Source organism: Drosophila gunungcola, chromosome 3R (assembly GCF_025200985.1).
Source record: "Drosophila gunungcola strain Sukarami chromosome 3R, Dgunungcola_SK_2, whole genome shotgun sequence".
NCBI classification, from domain to species: domain Eukaryota; kingdom Metazoa; phylum Arthropoda; class Insecta; order Diptera; family Drosophilidae; genus Drosophila; species Drosophila gunungcola.
The window spans coordinates 26,122,992-26,138,693 of NC_069139.1; the positions used below are offsets into that span (position 1 = coordinate 26,122,992).

At 42.0% G+C, this 15,702-nt stretch overlaps 2 protein-coding genes across 3 annotated transcripts in view; both read left to right on the forward strand.

The window, feature by feature from the left end:
- The window catches only part of LOC128257999 (hemicentin-2), a 71,014-nt gene that overhangs the window by 24,067 nt on the left and 31,245 nt on the right, over positions 1-15,702 (forward strand). The window contains exon 2 of the mRNA XM_052989383.1: positions 5,135-5,861. Within this exon, the coding sequence (XP_052845343.1) occupies positions 5,741-5,861 (121 nt within the window). The 5' untranslated portion in view covers positions 5,135-5,740. The remainder of the gene's footprint in view (positions 1-5,134; positions 5,862-15,702) is intronic.
- Positions 11,865-13,925, forward strand: LOC128257987 (dynein regulatory complex protein 9). 2 transcript variants are annotated; one of them, XM_052989372.1, is made up of 4 exons: positions 11,865-12,147; positions 12,514-13,220; positions 13,288-13,437; positions 13,493-13,925. In XM_052989372.1, exons 2-4 carry the CDS (start codon positions 12,739-12,741, stop codon positions 13,809-13,811), a joined length of 951 nt encoding a protein of 316 aa, XP_052845332.1. In that variant the 5' UTR covers positions 11,865-12,147; positions 12,514-12,738; the 3' UTR covers positions 13,812-13,925. The 2 variants fall into 2 exon arrangements, with proteins under 2 accessions (XP_052845332.1, XP_052845322.1); XM_052989362.1 differs by having other exon boundaries at positions 12,623-13,220.

The following is a 15,702-nucleotide window of genomic DNA, read 5'->3' on the forward strand; positions in this document are numbered from 1 at the left end:
CTCAGGTGTGTCAATTAGAGACTCCATGGCATATGCTGCACTAGATACCCTTCTCACCAAATACAGGTAAAGGTAATATCCAAGGATGTCACTGATTATACATGCGGTAGAACCATAAACGTTTTAATATGATAGCTCACAAGAACTATAATGTTTACCAACGTTTTGGGTGACGGAAGCAAAAATCGAGCAAATATATAAATAAGCAAGCTGCGTACTGAGCTCAAGCAATGGGAGTCGTTTGCTGTTTAGAAATTTATTAGCAAACAAAAGATTTATTAATGCGTATATTTGCTGCATCAGCACAAACGGCTATTGGAATTGCCACTGCCATTGTTGCTGCAGTTGACTTGATCTCTGTTTGCCATGTCAGGGTAAGCAAGCAAATAAAGCTTAGTTGCATCTCAGCAAACACGGCTCGAAAGCCTGTACAGGCTGCACACACAAATGAGCAAAGCAACTTTGCCGGCTAAAAACTATCATTAAATTTAATGCAGCCGCCAAGAACCAAATGCACTTGCATTGATTAGTTTACCCAATTTGACCCGGAGTGCACGATGGCATACCAACCTGGGTCGCAAATAGGGCAGACGCACTATGGGGCTTGTATTTTGGCCGCTGAAGCGATTAGCTTTCACCCACACTTCGCTAAGTGGCTTGTGCCTGTGCGTGTTAATTGCGTTTGGGCCTTGGTGTCCATGCGTTGGCCCAAAATAAGCGGGGATCCACTTTAGAGCGGGGGGCATGCCTAACGGGAACTCGGCCCACGCCGCGTATGAGCAATATATTAAATTTTTACCAAGTCGACAGCCATATTTCTGGGATCCGACTGTTTGCTTAAGTTTCTCCCAGATTGGCATATGAATAAATGAGGCAGATATTTTTCCAACTTATGTACAAGTTTATATCCCAAAACTTTCTTCCCACCTGGAATGATTAAGTGCAGGCAATTTATTAACAGATCAAAGTTTATGGCGGTCGTGTGTGTGTGAAAACTGATTTATAGATGGCCATCTTAGTTGCCACGAGCCAAGACGTTTCGCACTTGGCAGGAAAATATGGCGGACGGTATTCCTCTCAGCAATTTCTTAAACTTTTCGCTTTTCCAATGTTCATAATTTTATTTATTCCCGCCGATCGTTGAGCTGATTTGGGAAATGCCCAAAGTTTCAATTGAAGATTAATCCGGAAACTGTCTTGGCCACTTTTCCTGATTAACTTTCCAGTGACAAGATGCCAAACTCTCGGCTGACGTAATCGTTGGGACCTACCCAACTGCTTTCACCCCGAAACGGGAAGTTCTTTGGAAAAGCATCCAGTCAATCGCTGTTTAAAGCGGGGAAAAAAAGTGCTTCCAAAAACAAGTTTGAACTCTGATATAGAACAAACACTGCAACAACAAAATAAAACGACGCCAGCAACTGGCCGCCCTCAAAAAATGTATATAAACCTGTGATTTTTATAGTCGACTTTATTTTCTGCCTTCCGTGCTCCGGTCTAGCTTTTCCTCCTCCATCTCAAGGCGTTGGAGAAGGCAGCATTTGCTTTTATAGACTTTTCGCTGCCCGTCGTAATAGTTTCCGTTTCCACCCATGTAGGTTGTATGTGCTTGAGTGACCCTTCAGATATTATTTTGGCTGCAAAACAAAGCAGAAATGACTTCCAGTGGTCGAAAATGCTGCTTGTAGGTGTATGTAAAAAACACATAAAAAGTCCTTTCTTAGCTTTGCCTTAGTTTATAGTTTGTAGGCTGTGCGGTTTGTTTGAATACTTTTCTGTCTTGAATCAATACTTAAGTTATGACAACACAAAGGAAGATAGCCATCAAATATTTATTACAGATGAAGTCGATTTGATAACTTTTTTTACAACTTATGAGGGCACAAAAATAAAGATAATCATGGAAGTTATTACTAATTAAGTCATATTGAGAAAGTCGTATACAGAAAACTAGCTTTTAATTTTAATTTAGTCATACTTAAATAAAGAGCAAAGAGTTCTTTAACTTTGTACGTTACAAGTTTGTTATTGTATTTAACTAATAGCAGTTATTCATCTTACTTACTTTCAATGACTGCCTTGTTTTCTCTGCAAAGTATAAATATTGTGCACCGGTTACAGCTTGAACAATAAATAGAGCCTATACCTAATGGTTCTTTGCTGAATTCTAACTAGGTTTTCCACTCACAATGGCCAACGAAATTTCGAGTTTTCGAAGTGGAGCGTCTAGCAACCAGGCAAGCACTCATTAAGCATGTGGAAAAGTGTTTGCCCAACTTAAGCTTTTAAAAGCAACAGCAGAACGGCGAAGTGGAGCTCTACTCAGACCCGTTGACAGGACGGGAGACAGCCGGGAAAACACATCTAGATGGAGACAGGGAAACTATTTTGACTAGACTACATCACTGAGCGAGCCGAACGTGCCGGGGGGCCTGGACAGTGGAGCTCATGTGTGTAGGGCTGTGCGCAGAATGTGTTTTTATAGATGTAAAGATAAACATCTCGGCAAATGAAAGGGGATGCTGCCTGCTGGGGGCCACAGACATTAATTCAGCTGCCGGGGCAGAGAAGTTTCCACACACCCCAACTCACGCACACACGCCAGGCAATAACATAAAAATTTGCTGCTGTAAATCTGCTCGCAACTAGGAGGAGGCACACTTTAATGCGAACTTTGCGCAATCACCTCTTGTTTCAGCGCCCACCCGGCGTATACGTAATCTGTTGTGTAATGTCTTTAGTTGTGACAAGTTCGTTGGGGAAAGGGCCGAAAGCAGAGCTGCTAGGGCAAAACTGAATCTGAGAGAGTGCGAAAAAAGTACCAGAAAGACTGGGCCGGCAACAAAAGGGCTTGCCATGCAGCACAAGTTGAAGTTTTGAAACAACATTTAGATAAATTTCCCCCGGGACTCCGAATGGATGGCCCTGCAGAAGGTATGATGTAGTAGTCTGTTGGCTGTGGCAAATGTAGTTTTCATACCTAGTTAGACGTCGTCGAGCCACTTTGAACACCGCCTCAACTTAAATTGGATTGCAGCAATTACAATAATTGAAAACTTGAGTCGATCAGTGAGCTAATGAGATGACAAACTACCAGCTAAATAAACTTTCAAATGCCATTTAATTTCAATTACTGCACTACACCCTCGTCACTTTCGGCTGCTGCTGCAGACTTAGCTCGCCGGGCAGATGTGGAGTATTGGACTCCGTTCGCTCGGAATAAGTAAGTGCCGCTCAATTTGGCCGCCAACTATGTACTCGGTGGTTTCGTCATTAAGCCATTAAAGGGTTGACTACCGCCCCGGGGGCGGTGTTTTAATTGCGTTTCGTTTTGCCAACACAAGAGGAAACCCCCAACCGAAATTGAGCAACATTTGTGGGCAAGTTCCCCTGTTGGCAAAGTTTAACCGAAATGTCAAGTCATTAATATTCACACGCCGACCGAAGTAAAAGAGTTTTTGGCAACATTTCTCGATTCAGACGAATAATATTTAATTAGAGAATTGTTTAGGCAAACTTTTTAATTACAGGGCCCGCAGCGTTTGGCGTTCCGTCGACCGCCCGCATAAATCTTGTAGCCGGGGGCTTACCCCAAAAAATATTATGAGCCCACCACTCGACCCCTGGCAAGCCTTTAAAGTCGCTTGCGGAGATGAATAGCCCCTGTTTTCCGCCAGTCCCCCCTATTCTGCCCAAAGTAGCCGTCAGTTGCATAAATTTCAGTTGCGCCGGCAACGTTAAAGTCAAAATTCTGCTGCCAGTGGCCTACATTCAGCGTGAAGGGACGGGCTTCGGGGGCAAAACGGGGCTTGGAGTGTACTTTTAGCATTACTGCGCCTCTCCGCCTTTCACTTTCGGTGACATTTTGCAGCGTTGCATGCATCACATGTGCGCCTGTGTGCGAGAGTGCGAGTGAGTGTGCGTGCTTATGCAGATGAGTTGCCAGTAACGTGTGGAAAATTATGAAGATAAATTTGTGTTTGTCTTTTTTTCGTTTCTGCTTTTTGGCGAGCGCTCCGAAGAGCGTCAGTCGTGTGCCACTTTAGCGGCGCCATCTGCTGCCGACACGAAAAATTCTATGAAAAATTACTCATTTACACCAAGTGAGGTATAGGCGATAGTTTTCTTAGAGCGAACGAAAATTTAAGAGCACGAAATAACCAAAGAGTTGTGGATATTATTAACTTAGCCATACAAAAGTTAGCCTAGCTTTAATCGCCTCAGTCAGAAATTGGCACTGGATTTCATCCAAGTTCTAATAGTTTCTTAGTTCTTACACATACATTTTAGTTGTTCTTTTAAAAGAGTCTTTCTTCTATACACGCATATTTGATAGGTAAAAATTAATTAAAAACGGCACATATAAGTAAAACTGTCTACTTGTGCTTAATTTGGGTCTGTCCATAATAATAAATTTATAACTTAGAATATAAGCTAAAATATTTTTTCAAAAAAATGTAGGCAATATACTGCACACATAAATTTGCTTACTAAACTATTTTTAATAATTAAAAGATAGTTATTCAGATCTAAAAGATATGAAAAAGAATTTACGAAATATTTCGAGTTGTTATATATTTCTAAAGTAAGAACAGATATGCAACAACTTTTTAATAAGATAATTTAAGTAGTCCTTAGTTATAAAGTTAATAATATTCAAGCCTAGCAAATTTCAAGTTTTGAGCCCAAGTACGTAGAGTCCAGCTAATTTAAATTAAACTCCACTAGCTGAGGCGTTGTGTAACTGGGGGAGAACTAAATTAATTGACAACTGTTTGAGATGTTCGAGAGGAGTAATTTGGCGCATTGAATACAAATTGCGTGGCCATGTGGCCGGAGGCCAATTCCCGGCAAACTAAGCCGGCAAATGGCGAAACTTGCTATAATTAATTGAGCGCTAAACTAAACACGAATACCGAGCCGACCCGGCCAAAAGCAATTATCTACAATAACAATACTCGCCACACACATCCATCCGTGTGTGCCTGGCCCGTGGCCCTTGAAAACACACCCCACACATCCCACACAAAGAACTTACCCTACAGTAAATCACTTGGCATTTAGCAGTCTAAAATAAATCGATTCTCTATTAACGGCACATTAAAAACCCCGATGGCCTTTTGTTTCATTTCAGATAAATGCGCTAAACCAACAGATACGAAAAACGGAAAACGACCAAAATCCAATCCGAATCAAAAGGGCGGTGGGACTTAACCCTAGAGACAGATGCTGATGTTCCCCCCAAACGGAGAAATAGTGAACATGGCCCAGAGCCAATGGTTATTGATGGTCCGAATAGACGGAATCACTGTTGAGGCACTGAAGAACCGAGACGAAAAGAAATATTAAACAAATTATGAGCAGCAGCGCGATTGTAGGGCAATAAAATTGGCCATAAAAACGCAGTTGATACCGTGCCGAGCAATAAAAAAAAAGAAAACTATTGTTTGACAAACTGTCGGCGGAGTCACTCGAAAGTAAAATTGTGAACGTTTGCAGAAAGTCGGTGGGGCGTTTTCCAAGGAAAGTCCCAAAGTTGGCACACGTTGCGTATACGCCGCGTTGGCAGTTCCGCAGTTTTCCAGTAGGTGTTAAATGCGTTCGCAAATATCTGCTGGAGCAGTAGCTCCCCCGACCACAGTTCCCCTCGGATCCACCACCGGAAGCCAGTGAAAGTGCCGAGCTGTGCACTATTTCCGCGTAACTGAACATTATCGCTCTCGCTCCCTCGCGGGAGGGGATGCGCTCCTGGAAAAGTCGCAGTCGATCCGAAATGCAAGCACTCGAAACGAGAACGCGGCCCCTGCAGGGCGCCCAACTCACTCAGCTTCTGCTCGGAGGCATCCTCTGCCTCTCAATCGGTAAGTGCCCCGTTGTTAGGCCTAAGACCCACGTGATGCACCTCCCCCTACAAACTAATCAGGGCATAATCAATTAGTGTTTCCAAGGCCCAATATCCGCTACAATCTCCTTGGCTGCCGGCGCAATGTCAAAGACGTGTTCCCAAAAACAAGGCTGTTCAGTGAGTGCTGCACAGAAAAAAATATTAAAATCGTGGATTTCCTTTAATGTACCGAAGAATGTAAGAAAATAAGTTGCATTTTAATTTCTCCAATTACTTTTGTTTTTAATAATAGTAATAAAGATTATGACTTTTGAAATCAATTAAAAAGGTGTCTAAAAGTATGCAGCAAGATATTTCGAATCCGGAAGACTGATTGATTTTAAAAGCAAGAAGGCGTTTCCTTGTGTACTGCATACTTTTAGACACTTTTTAACTCATTTTTAAACTGTAATGATTTCTGTAGTCCACCCATCAGTGATTAGATACTATTGGCGCAAAAATTAAACTTTTTTGAAAATTTTCTAAAATGAAAAAATTTATAGCCATCTTTATCCTCCTTAAAAGGAAAGGTTGCAAAGCCCTGCAATAATAAAAATATCTAAAAAAAAACAATTTAATTTAAAACAATTGTAATATAAAATTCTATTGGATAAAGCAACTGATTAACAGCGATTACTTGGACCCATTTAAGAAAAAATTTAACAAGCAACCGATACCGATATAATTTTTTTTTTCTGTGAACGAACGAAGCAAAGAACTGGTGTATGCGGTGGAAAGCTGCTTGACATTTGCTTTCCAGCTGGAGGCGGCTCAATTGCAGTTGCATACATTAAAAATGAATGAGTGCCTGGCTGAAACAGATGTTCCCCAGTTTTGTCCTTCACCTTCCGCCACCTCGTTGAGTTTTCGAATTTACAATCGCTGGCGCTGTTGCCATCGCTGTTGTTTTCTGGCCCTCCAGTTGCCAGCGACAACAATTATGATCCTCGTTGGTCTGTCTGTGTGTGTACGTGTTAATTGCTCCAGAGAAGCAGTAAAAAATGGAATAAATGAAATTCGAATAAAGGGGGTAATTTCAATGAACTGCATGAAGTGGTTTTGTTAACACGTCGACAACAGTGGATTCAGTCCACTCGCACCCCATCAACCTTTAATTTGTTTCAATTGTCGGGCTCTTTTTTGCCACTCAATGTCAAAACAATTCAACTCACTTAGCTGGGTATTCCCCCGAAACAAAAAAATAACTCATATTAAGTAGAAGCGTCAGTCTGTTGAAGCTTACAGCTCCCAATATCGCACTCGATGTGACGGGAAAAGCAGTCAGGACCCTGGCTTTTGGCAGTCACCGATTGACCATGCAGCATATTTTAATGAAAGACAACTGAGACTCTGCAAAAAATGCACGAATTTTCATATAAATTGAATTCTCTGCCGATTGGTTTTTACGTCAAACGAAGTATTTAAAGCTTTATTTATTTAATAACTAAGTCAATTTTACTCGGCTACAGTTAGAGAGTTTCAAATAAATTAGAAATATCAATTAGTGTTGCATTTATCTCAAAGCATTTGCTAAAAGCTAACGTTAAAAACAGCATTTTATCATAAATAAACCCTGGTTGATTTGTTTGCAACTTTATTCGGCTTACAAGTTTAAGCCGAAATTCCTTTATTTTTAAATTTTTGAAGGTAAACGAATTTAATTATATTCACTAGAATTAATGCTTAATCTTAAAAAGCTTTGAGCCAATTAAAAAAGCGGGCTGCTCCTAGTAGTAGTATTAGTCGTAGGATGTAGTTTACTTAACCCAAACCAATTTCTTCTAACTTTGCGGAGCCGGAAAAGTGGTACAATTGAATTTTCGCATGATTTTGCCTCATTGCTGTCATAAGAAGCTATTAGCGTACTTACTGCCGTCGCCCAAAGCCTCAAAACACACAAATGGGCCATAGACCGCGAGTGCCCGGAAAACGTTGGAAAACGAGCTGCGCGAAAAGTGGGGAAAAGGCCGAAATGAAAAGCATAATTCACTGGTGCTGCAAAATGTTGAATTGTAAATGATCAGGCAACGGTGCAGGCAGAGCAAAAAAGTGAGAAAAAATGACGGAAAAACGGTGGTAGGGAGGTAAGCTAGTGAAGCCATTAAGAGTTCTGCGAAATTCCATGTACAACTTGGCCAACTATACAAATATTAGAATTTCCTCCGCACACATACACAGCTGCATCTGCAGTTGCCCGCAGGTATGCTATAATATTTTCAACATTCTTAAACCTTATTGAATTTTCCGGTCTCTCGGGGCATGTGGTCGCTCACCAACCCACTGGCCAACTTTGAGTGTAAGATTGATTTATTTTCCATTTGCTGTGCTTTGCTTTCTGCTGCTCCCCATTTTTCATAACTTTTTCTGTGTTTCCCTCTTGCCTGCAGTAAATTTATTTAAGTTGTAAATTGTGTTGGAAATTTGTAAGCATTTAAAAATGATTTGCAGCTGTCCGCTCTCTCGATTTGCCTTAAAGTAAAATAAATCCATTGCCGCAACTTAAGTGCTATCAAGGCCTCAACATAATATGCAGCTGCTAGAAATTGCGTTGCGTATGCGCAGCGTCGGATCTGTGCATATATAAATTATGGCAATAAAAATAAAATCAACAGCGCTTGGTCTTTGCTTTCGTTTTCGGCTTAGTTTCCACTTTTTTTCGGGTAACTTTTCACTTTCCTCTTGCTTTCTTTTGCTTGGATCTGAAACTGGAACTGAAACTGGAGCCGGGGACATTATTTCTTTGCTTTCATTTCCGTCTGTTTTGTCTGCTTCGTTTTATTGCAGTTCTCGCAACTCGGTTTCTTTTCCTTTCCTTTTTTCCTGGCCCAGCAAATAAATATCACAAAAATTCGCTTCCAGTTCCGTCAGGCATTTTCATGAATTTCTCGCATAGAAAAGAATTTTCCCTCGATTTTCTTTTTCTCTCCTCTTTTGCTGCTTGCTGCTTGCTACTTTGCCAGCTTTTTGTTTCGGGCTTATCCGCCGCGTATTTTCCCACGACTGTTGCGAAACAGAACAATGAAATGAAAAATTATGGCCAACGCCCCGCATCCTTCCCCCACTTTTCGCCTCGCCCTCATCCGGTGTGTGTAAATGTGTTTTTGCCATCAATTTTTATTGCCAGCTGAGTGTATCAATAAATTAAACATAAAATTTTCAACCGGCGGAAGGCGAGAAGTGCAGCAGCCCCGCCCACCGTCCGACTGCCGACTTAAACAGAGCATCTTGTTGAGCCATTGAATTGATTTTGTGGCCATAAAATGCATTCGGATTTGGCCAATTGGCACTGAAGTTGTTTCTCAATTTGCCTTGTGACTTTAAACCTCCCTGCCACTCGGCATCTGGCTTTTCCTTTGAGCATTTTGATGGATGGCCAGGCAATTTATGTTTAATATACTTACCAGCAGGCCAAATCATTGGCAAGTGCTCTACTTGGCCAGAAATAGCCAAAAGCTAATTTTCGGTTTCAAGGATTTGGGGCCTTCGAGATTTCACCACAGAAGCTTATTCAAATAGTTGCTTGGCATCCTTGTAGAAGCATTAATCTTTCGGCTCGCATGCTCCTTGGCAGCAAAAAAACAAAACGCAAAAACAATATATTCTATATCAATATTAATGGACCCAGTTCGCCCACACACACACACACACACACACCCACCTCTCGAAGACAGGGATAAAAAAGTGTTGACAGCTGCTTTTATTCACCTGTCAGGCACACAAGCCGCGCTAAACCGTTGATAAGCAGCCGGCCAACAGCGTGTCATACATGTGGCCCCCCTTGCAAACTCAGGTCCAGCCAACCTCCCTTGTCCTTGTCCAAGAAGACCGGGGCAATAAAAATCCATCAGCATCATTTATCAATAGGGGGTGTTTTTTCGGGCCAGCCCAGTGTGTCCATAGAAATATGGAAATATCAAGTAGTCATGTAGGTGAACCGAAGGAAAATGTGTCATCTGTCGAAAGAAACTTTATCGGGCCCACTGCTAGACTCCAGTGATTGTCGCCCTGGACTTGGTTGTCACAGAGCATAAATGTCAGAAAGTTCGGAGTTGATAAATGACATCGAGTGCTGCTTGCCAATGTTTTAATTTGATCCAAGACAAGGGGTTCGCCGAAAAACCAACACCTGAACCCAAGTCGCATAACTGTCGAACTCTGGGAATTATATTATAGTACTTATGCACACTTTTATAAACATTAACTCAAAGTTCAATGCTTTTATGACGACTAAAACGACTAAAGAACTTTCACATTCCATTTGTTTTAAATAAACCTTGACGAATTGTTGTCAAGGCTGCTTGGTTACCTGCGTTACTTTTGTAAATTTGATGACTTTTCAACAATGACATTTCAAGAATATTTCACTGCTTAAATAAGAGACAATAAAAATGTATATTCCCATTGAAGTCCGTAATAAAATAAAATAAATAAAGTTGTCTTAAAATACCTGGTTTTATTGTACATAAATATACTATATTTCTTGTCTGAATTTCTGGTCATCAGCTTAATTAAATTTCATTCCCAAGTGTAGATTCTTTTCTCCAACTCTAAATTGTTTTGTAACATTTTAATTAGTTTTTATCTCCCTCCATTTGCTGCTGCTGTCATCTGATGGATCTTTAGCATAAAGTGCAAATGTAATTCAATTTCGATTTCCCCAACGTGCAGCTGCAGCTGACAGTTCAATTCCCGATACTTTTCTGGTTTTTTATTTTGTATTTGTGTTCGGGTGCAAGTGTCTCTGAAAGTTATTTGCTGTCGCTTGGCTCTTGTTTGCTGTTTTCTCACTGGAGGCGCGCCTTTTGCAAGGCAAATGAGCACCGTGCCAAATGCCACGCCCCGAAACGCCCAGCCGCCCAAACTCCCCCTTACCCCATACCCCACCAAACAGACAACGAGTGCAGGCTCTCAAACAATATCTGATAAGCTGCATCATACATTTGCATACTTCCGGCAATTTGTTTTTGTGCGAGCCAAACGAATCGAGACAAATGCAATAAGCGCACAGCACCAACAAGCGCTATACAAAAAATGCGACAGAAAAAATGGTAACTGCTTAGTCCATCCAGCAACGAAATATTTATACACTATCATCATATAAAAATGGCATAGCAATATCCATATATCTGAATTTCCAATTGAAAAAGCGCTGGTCTTCAAAAATAAATAAACATTGGACGAGTTTAAATGTCTTACTTTCTTTACTTTACTATTTGGATAAGTTTATTAGCTGTTAGCATTTTTTTATAGCTAAAAAGGTGGCTTGTCGGAGACTCAAGCTGATCTTCTTTGGAAATTTGAAATTCAATTCATTTTGGAAATAGCTTTCGTTTCTTTACTTTCTCTTGGACCTTTCCTCTTTGTTGTTTTAGAACAAGCCGACCAATAGGGTATTCAAAACACAAACAACTTGGCGAAAAAGATATAACCGAAAGGCGGAGGCTGGGGCTGTTCGGATTGTGCATACAAATTACGCCCCCGGAACAGTTCCCCGCCCCTGAAAACTCCACCGATATCTCCCCTAAAAACCTCTCTTAAAGCATTGGTTTTGTTAGATGCCACGCCTGTGACTCGCAGCAAGTTGTTTGCCATTTGCTGTGAGCTGTGAGCTGTGTGCGTCTTTTGCCAGGCAAAAATATTGTTAGCCATAAATTTTTGGCAACACAGCGGAACAGAGGAGCGCACAAAAGGGTTCCGAAAAAAAGTGCATCCAACATCGAGCAGGAAGCGCTGCATTTGTAGTCACAAATTCCGGGGCATTTGTTTAGAAAGTTTGTCCGCAGTCCGCGACTGAAACACGCCATGTAATGTCAACTTGATTCGAGTCCAAACAAGAGCTTCCACTTGAGCAAGTTTGCAGCTCAGCGAAGCGAACCCAGTGGCGCAGATAGATGTGCCCGGGATCCGCTTTTGTAAATATGGGAATTTGTGTACATAAATTGGGGACATCGTTCAGGGGATCAGGGTAGCAGGGCTAACTTCCATCAAACTGCAGCTCGGAAATTTAGCTCAGAGCAGGAACATATCCCCACCGAAACACACAAACACTGCTGTCAAAAAAAAAAGTAAAAGACAAAAACCAATAAAAAAAATAAGCACCTCATAGCGAATGGTGCTGGTGCAGCAAAAAAAGAAATAATAAATGAAAAATTCGCAGGAGACTAGTTAGGCACCCTCAAACACCAAGATGAGTATGACAGAGATGATGCGTGGCAAGTCCATGCCGGCCGAAAAGAAGATTGACATCAAACTGGCCCAGCATGGTGAGATATTTGGCTAAATTAGTTGACTGGACTTTTGTACTTCTTTTTTCTCAAACGCTTTTAAAATTCGGCAATGGCAATTCCTTAATTTTAAATTCCGCTTTTAAACTAAGTGAAGTGATCAACAAGTTAATGGCTAGAGACAGTTATCTTTCATTTATATTAGATCCAATAAACGTTATGTAATAGTTATATGTGCAAACAACTTCTTACGGATGAGTATAATTTAAATTTATTGTAAAATAAGTTTGATATTAAAAATTACATTTCCCTGAATTTAGCATTGCCAAAAATCAAAACATCAAATCAAAAAATGTTTTATTAACCATTCCTTATCCATTTAAACTTTTTATCCATTGGTTGTAGGGACAAAAAGACACAAAACATTTTACGAAAATGGAAAAATCCCAATTCCACGACTCTCGCGATCGAATCACAATTTTTAATGATTAGCCCAAATTCCATTTCCGGTTAGAGTTTGCCAACGTGCGATCGGTGCAAATTGGCTGTGTGTTGAATGTCCTAGCCGAGGCCATCGAACGGGTTAAGATCTCGCTAATCTTGCCCAAATTGCTGGAACATCCCAAGCTCATGGCACAGGTTTTGAATGGCACCAAGTTCGAGGCGGCAGTGCACCTGGTGGAATCGTTCATTCGTCGAAGGGAATTTATTTTGAGGGAGAAGCGACCGCCGCTCATGGACCATGGAATCATCCAGATCATCGACTTCTTCCAGCGCAACCACAAGATGGTGCACCTCTTTCCGGGCTTCTACCACCACATGAGCGCGGACGAAAAGAAGCTGCTGACGGCCTTTCAGATGCTCTACGACCTGGCCAAGGACCGCTTATACCGGACATCGGCTGACGCCATCGCCCAGGAGCGGCAGCTCCATGCCATGTACAAGCAGAACGAGGTGGTCAAGGGGCAGGTGGACGAGCTGCGCCACAAGATCCACGCGCAGAGGTTGGCCATCAAGGAGCGCATGGAGGCCAAGGAGGCCTACCTGCGGAACTACGAGGACTTGCTGCTGAAGAAGAAGAGCGAGAAGGACGAGCGCATCCGAAGGGAAATGTGAGTTACTGAAAGCCACATTCGTCGTGTTTTTCCTCATTAATAGCTTAATAACTTACTATACAAGCGATCGGTGCTCTCGCTTGGTCCGCGCCAGCAAAAAATCGAGTCTTGAGCGACAGACCGATTTGGAGGACCAGCTGCAGAAGACGCGAAACAACTACGAGACATCGACCAAGACCTATTTAAAGCAGGAAAAGGTCTTCCGAGAGGAAAAGTAAGCCATAGACCCTGATACCAGACCCTGTTTATGAGCCCTACGAATCCCCCAGGAATAAACTGATCCTGCAACTGCAGGCCATCATCAAGAAGTACGATCACAGCATTGGCGAGAAGATGATCGAGAACATGCAGCTCACCGACGAGCACAAAAAGGCCAAGAAGTCCCTCGACGAGTTTATGGTTGGGTTCCGCAAGGTCGAGCGGGTCTACAAGCAGATCGTGGTCAAACGCGAGGAGGAAGAGGCCAGACGACGGCAGCACCGCGTCCAGGTCTTCGCCATGAACCGCGCCGCCTCCAAGATCCAGAAATACTGGAGAAAGTGGAAGAAGCACATTCGCAAGAAGAACAGGCGAAACAACAGGAAATGACCAATGGTGCGATTCTAATAAACCTCTAAATTGTCCGTGAATATCTATAGTTATAAAAGTTATACAAAGACTTAAATCTTAAACTCTTGAACAAATATATAACAGTTAAAAACACGGCAGCTGAGTTTCTTAACCGATATTAGCTAAGGCATTATTGTGTTATTAATTAATGGCATACACAAACAATGCCGTGATGAAACTGTATATTCAGAAAGTACGAAAATACCTTGTTACCGAGTAGTTTTAGGGTGGTAAGCTGATTTTCTGGTACCCCTGGTGCGTCATCTATCATTAAGCCCGTTGCTATTAGCACACATAGAAAAACCTGCGGTTGTGACAAAACAAAAGAAAACTAAAATAATCAGCTGATATTTCGTCCAAATTGAAATTCATCCTGTCACTAACTGCTTTTGCTCCGGCTGGATTGGCTTATAGAGGAAAAACTAGTTTCGCTCTTAATCTGCTGGCTGACAGGCCACAAAGACACCTCCAACTCCCATCATCCCGTTAACTATCCACCCCGCATGGGTTGTCATTTGCATTTAAAATGTGGGTGAGAAGTTTCCATTTTAGCAGCCCTTTTTTCGGCCGTTTTTGGTGTGGAAAATGCATAGAAAAGGGGATTTTTATCACAATATGCGACCAGAGTGAGAGGGACATTTTGTAATGCCATGGGGCTAAGTGCAGTCAAGTCAATGCCAAAAACTGTCTGGCCGATGCGGTAGGGAATTTTGTGAAAAAATAAAATGTAAAGAGCGGGCTGGCTGGGCAACCAGGCATTGGACCATCGAAAAGAACGAACGAGCGACAGTATATGCAAATTACGCGGCCCTGCTCATGCCCTGTCATGAATTGTCACCCATTTTCCGACTGAGATGCTTCGACACGCACTGTGTGGGCGGAAAAGGAAGGGGATTTGGGAAAGGAGAAGCGGGGAGTTCTCCTAACCAGGAGGTAGGAGGTGGATAGACCGCAAACAGCCAGAGGACCGCCTGGGTGCAGCGACACTCATCCGCCCCGTTGGCTGCGCTATGACTTTACGCCCGACAGCAGTCGACATGAATATATCTGCTGCTAATATCGGGTTTCCTTCCGCCCCCGAAAACCACACAACCCACACCACCACCCAAACCACCAAAAATGGTTTCGAATTGCTAATTTTATCAGCACGTGCACACATGTGTTACAGCATTTTCTGCGCCAGCAGGACATCCTTTCTGCGGCCGAGGACATTCGTTATCGACGATCTACGTTTGGCATTTTATTGCTGACCGTTTCAGTTCGGCCCATAAAGATTGATAATTATGTCGGGCTAATATTGTCAGCCGTAAAAATTGATATCATCGGATGGGTGGTAGAAAATATTTTATGGTCAACCTTCAGGCCGATTGTGCAATGCACATAAAACGCTCATAATAACGCTGCACGGGAAAGAGAAAGAAAGAGAGGGGAGAGAGAGGAGAGAGGTAAAGAATCCAATGAATATAAACAACAACAATTGAAATAATGGCAGGCAACTGAAATCCTATCACAGGACTCATCCTTACCACTCGCCAAAGACCGCAGCAGAATTGCTTTCCAGCTCTATCTGCTGCCATTCCCTATCTACATCCGTCTGTCTCTGTGTATGTATGTGCTTTGTCCTGACGATTTAATCGCAGTAATGGAAATGTCCTTTTTTATTAGAGATTTTCATTTCGTACATATATACGAATATCTATTCGGAGTATTTGCCGTTTCAATTGTTATATTTATTGTGCCACTGTTTCTGCCGATGATTGCAATCGAAACAAAAACATTCCATGGATTTTTAGAACAATTTCCTTGAATACTCTTACTTAAAATATTTCAAATTTTTGTTATTGGTTGAATGATTTTGGAGAGCAGTTAA

What these genes read in the sequence shown, in the direction of transcription:
- LOC128257987 (XM_052989362.1), top strand. Translation starts at nt 12,072, where the DNA reads ATGAGTATGACAGAGATGATGCGTGGCAAGTCCATGCCGGCCGAAAAG. An exon ending in GAGCGCATCCGAAGGGAAAT is followed by an intron (nt 13,221 to 13,287) that starts GTGAGTTACTGA and finishes TTACTATACAAG; the next exon opens with CGATCGGTGCTCTCGCTTGG. An exon ending in AAGGTCTTCCGAGAGGAAAA is followed by an intron (nt 13,438 to 13,492) that starts GTAAGCCATAGA and finishes CGAATCCCCCAG; the next exon opens with GAATAAACTGATCCTGCAAC.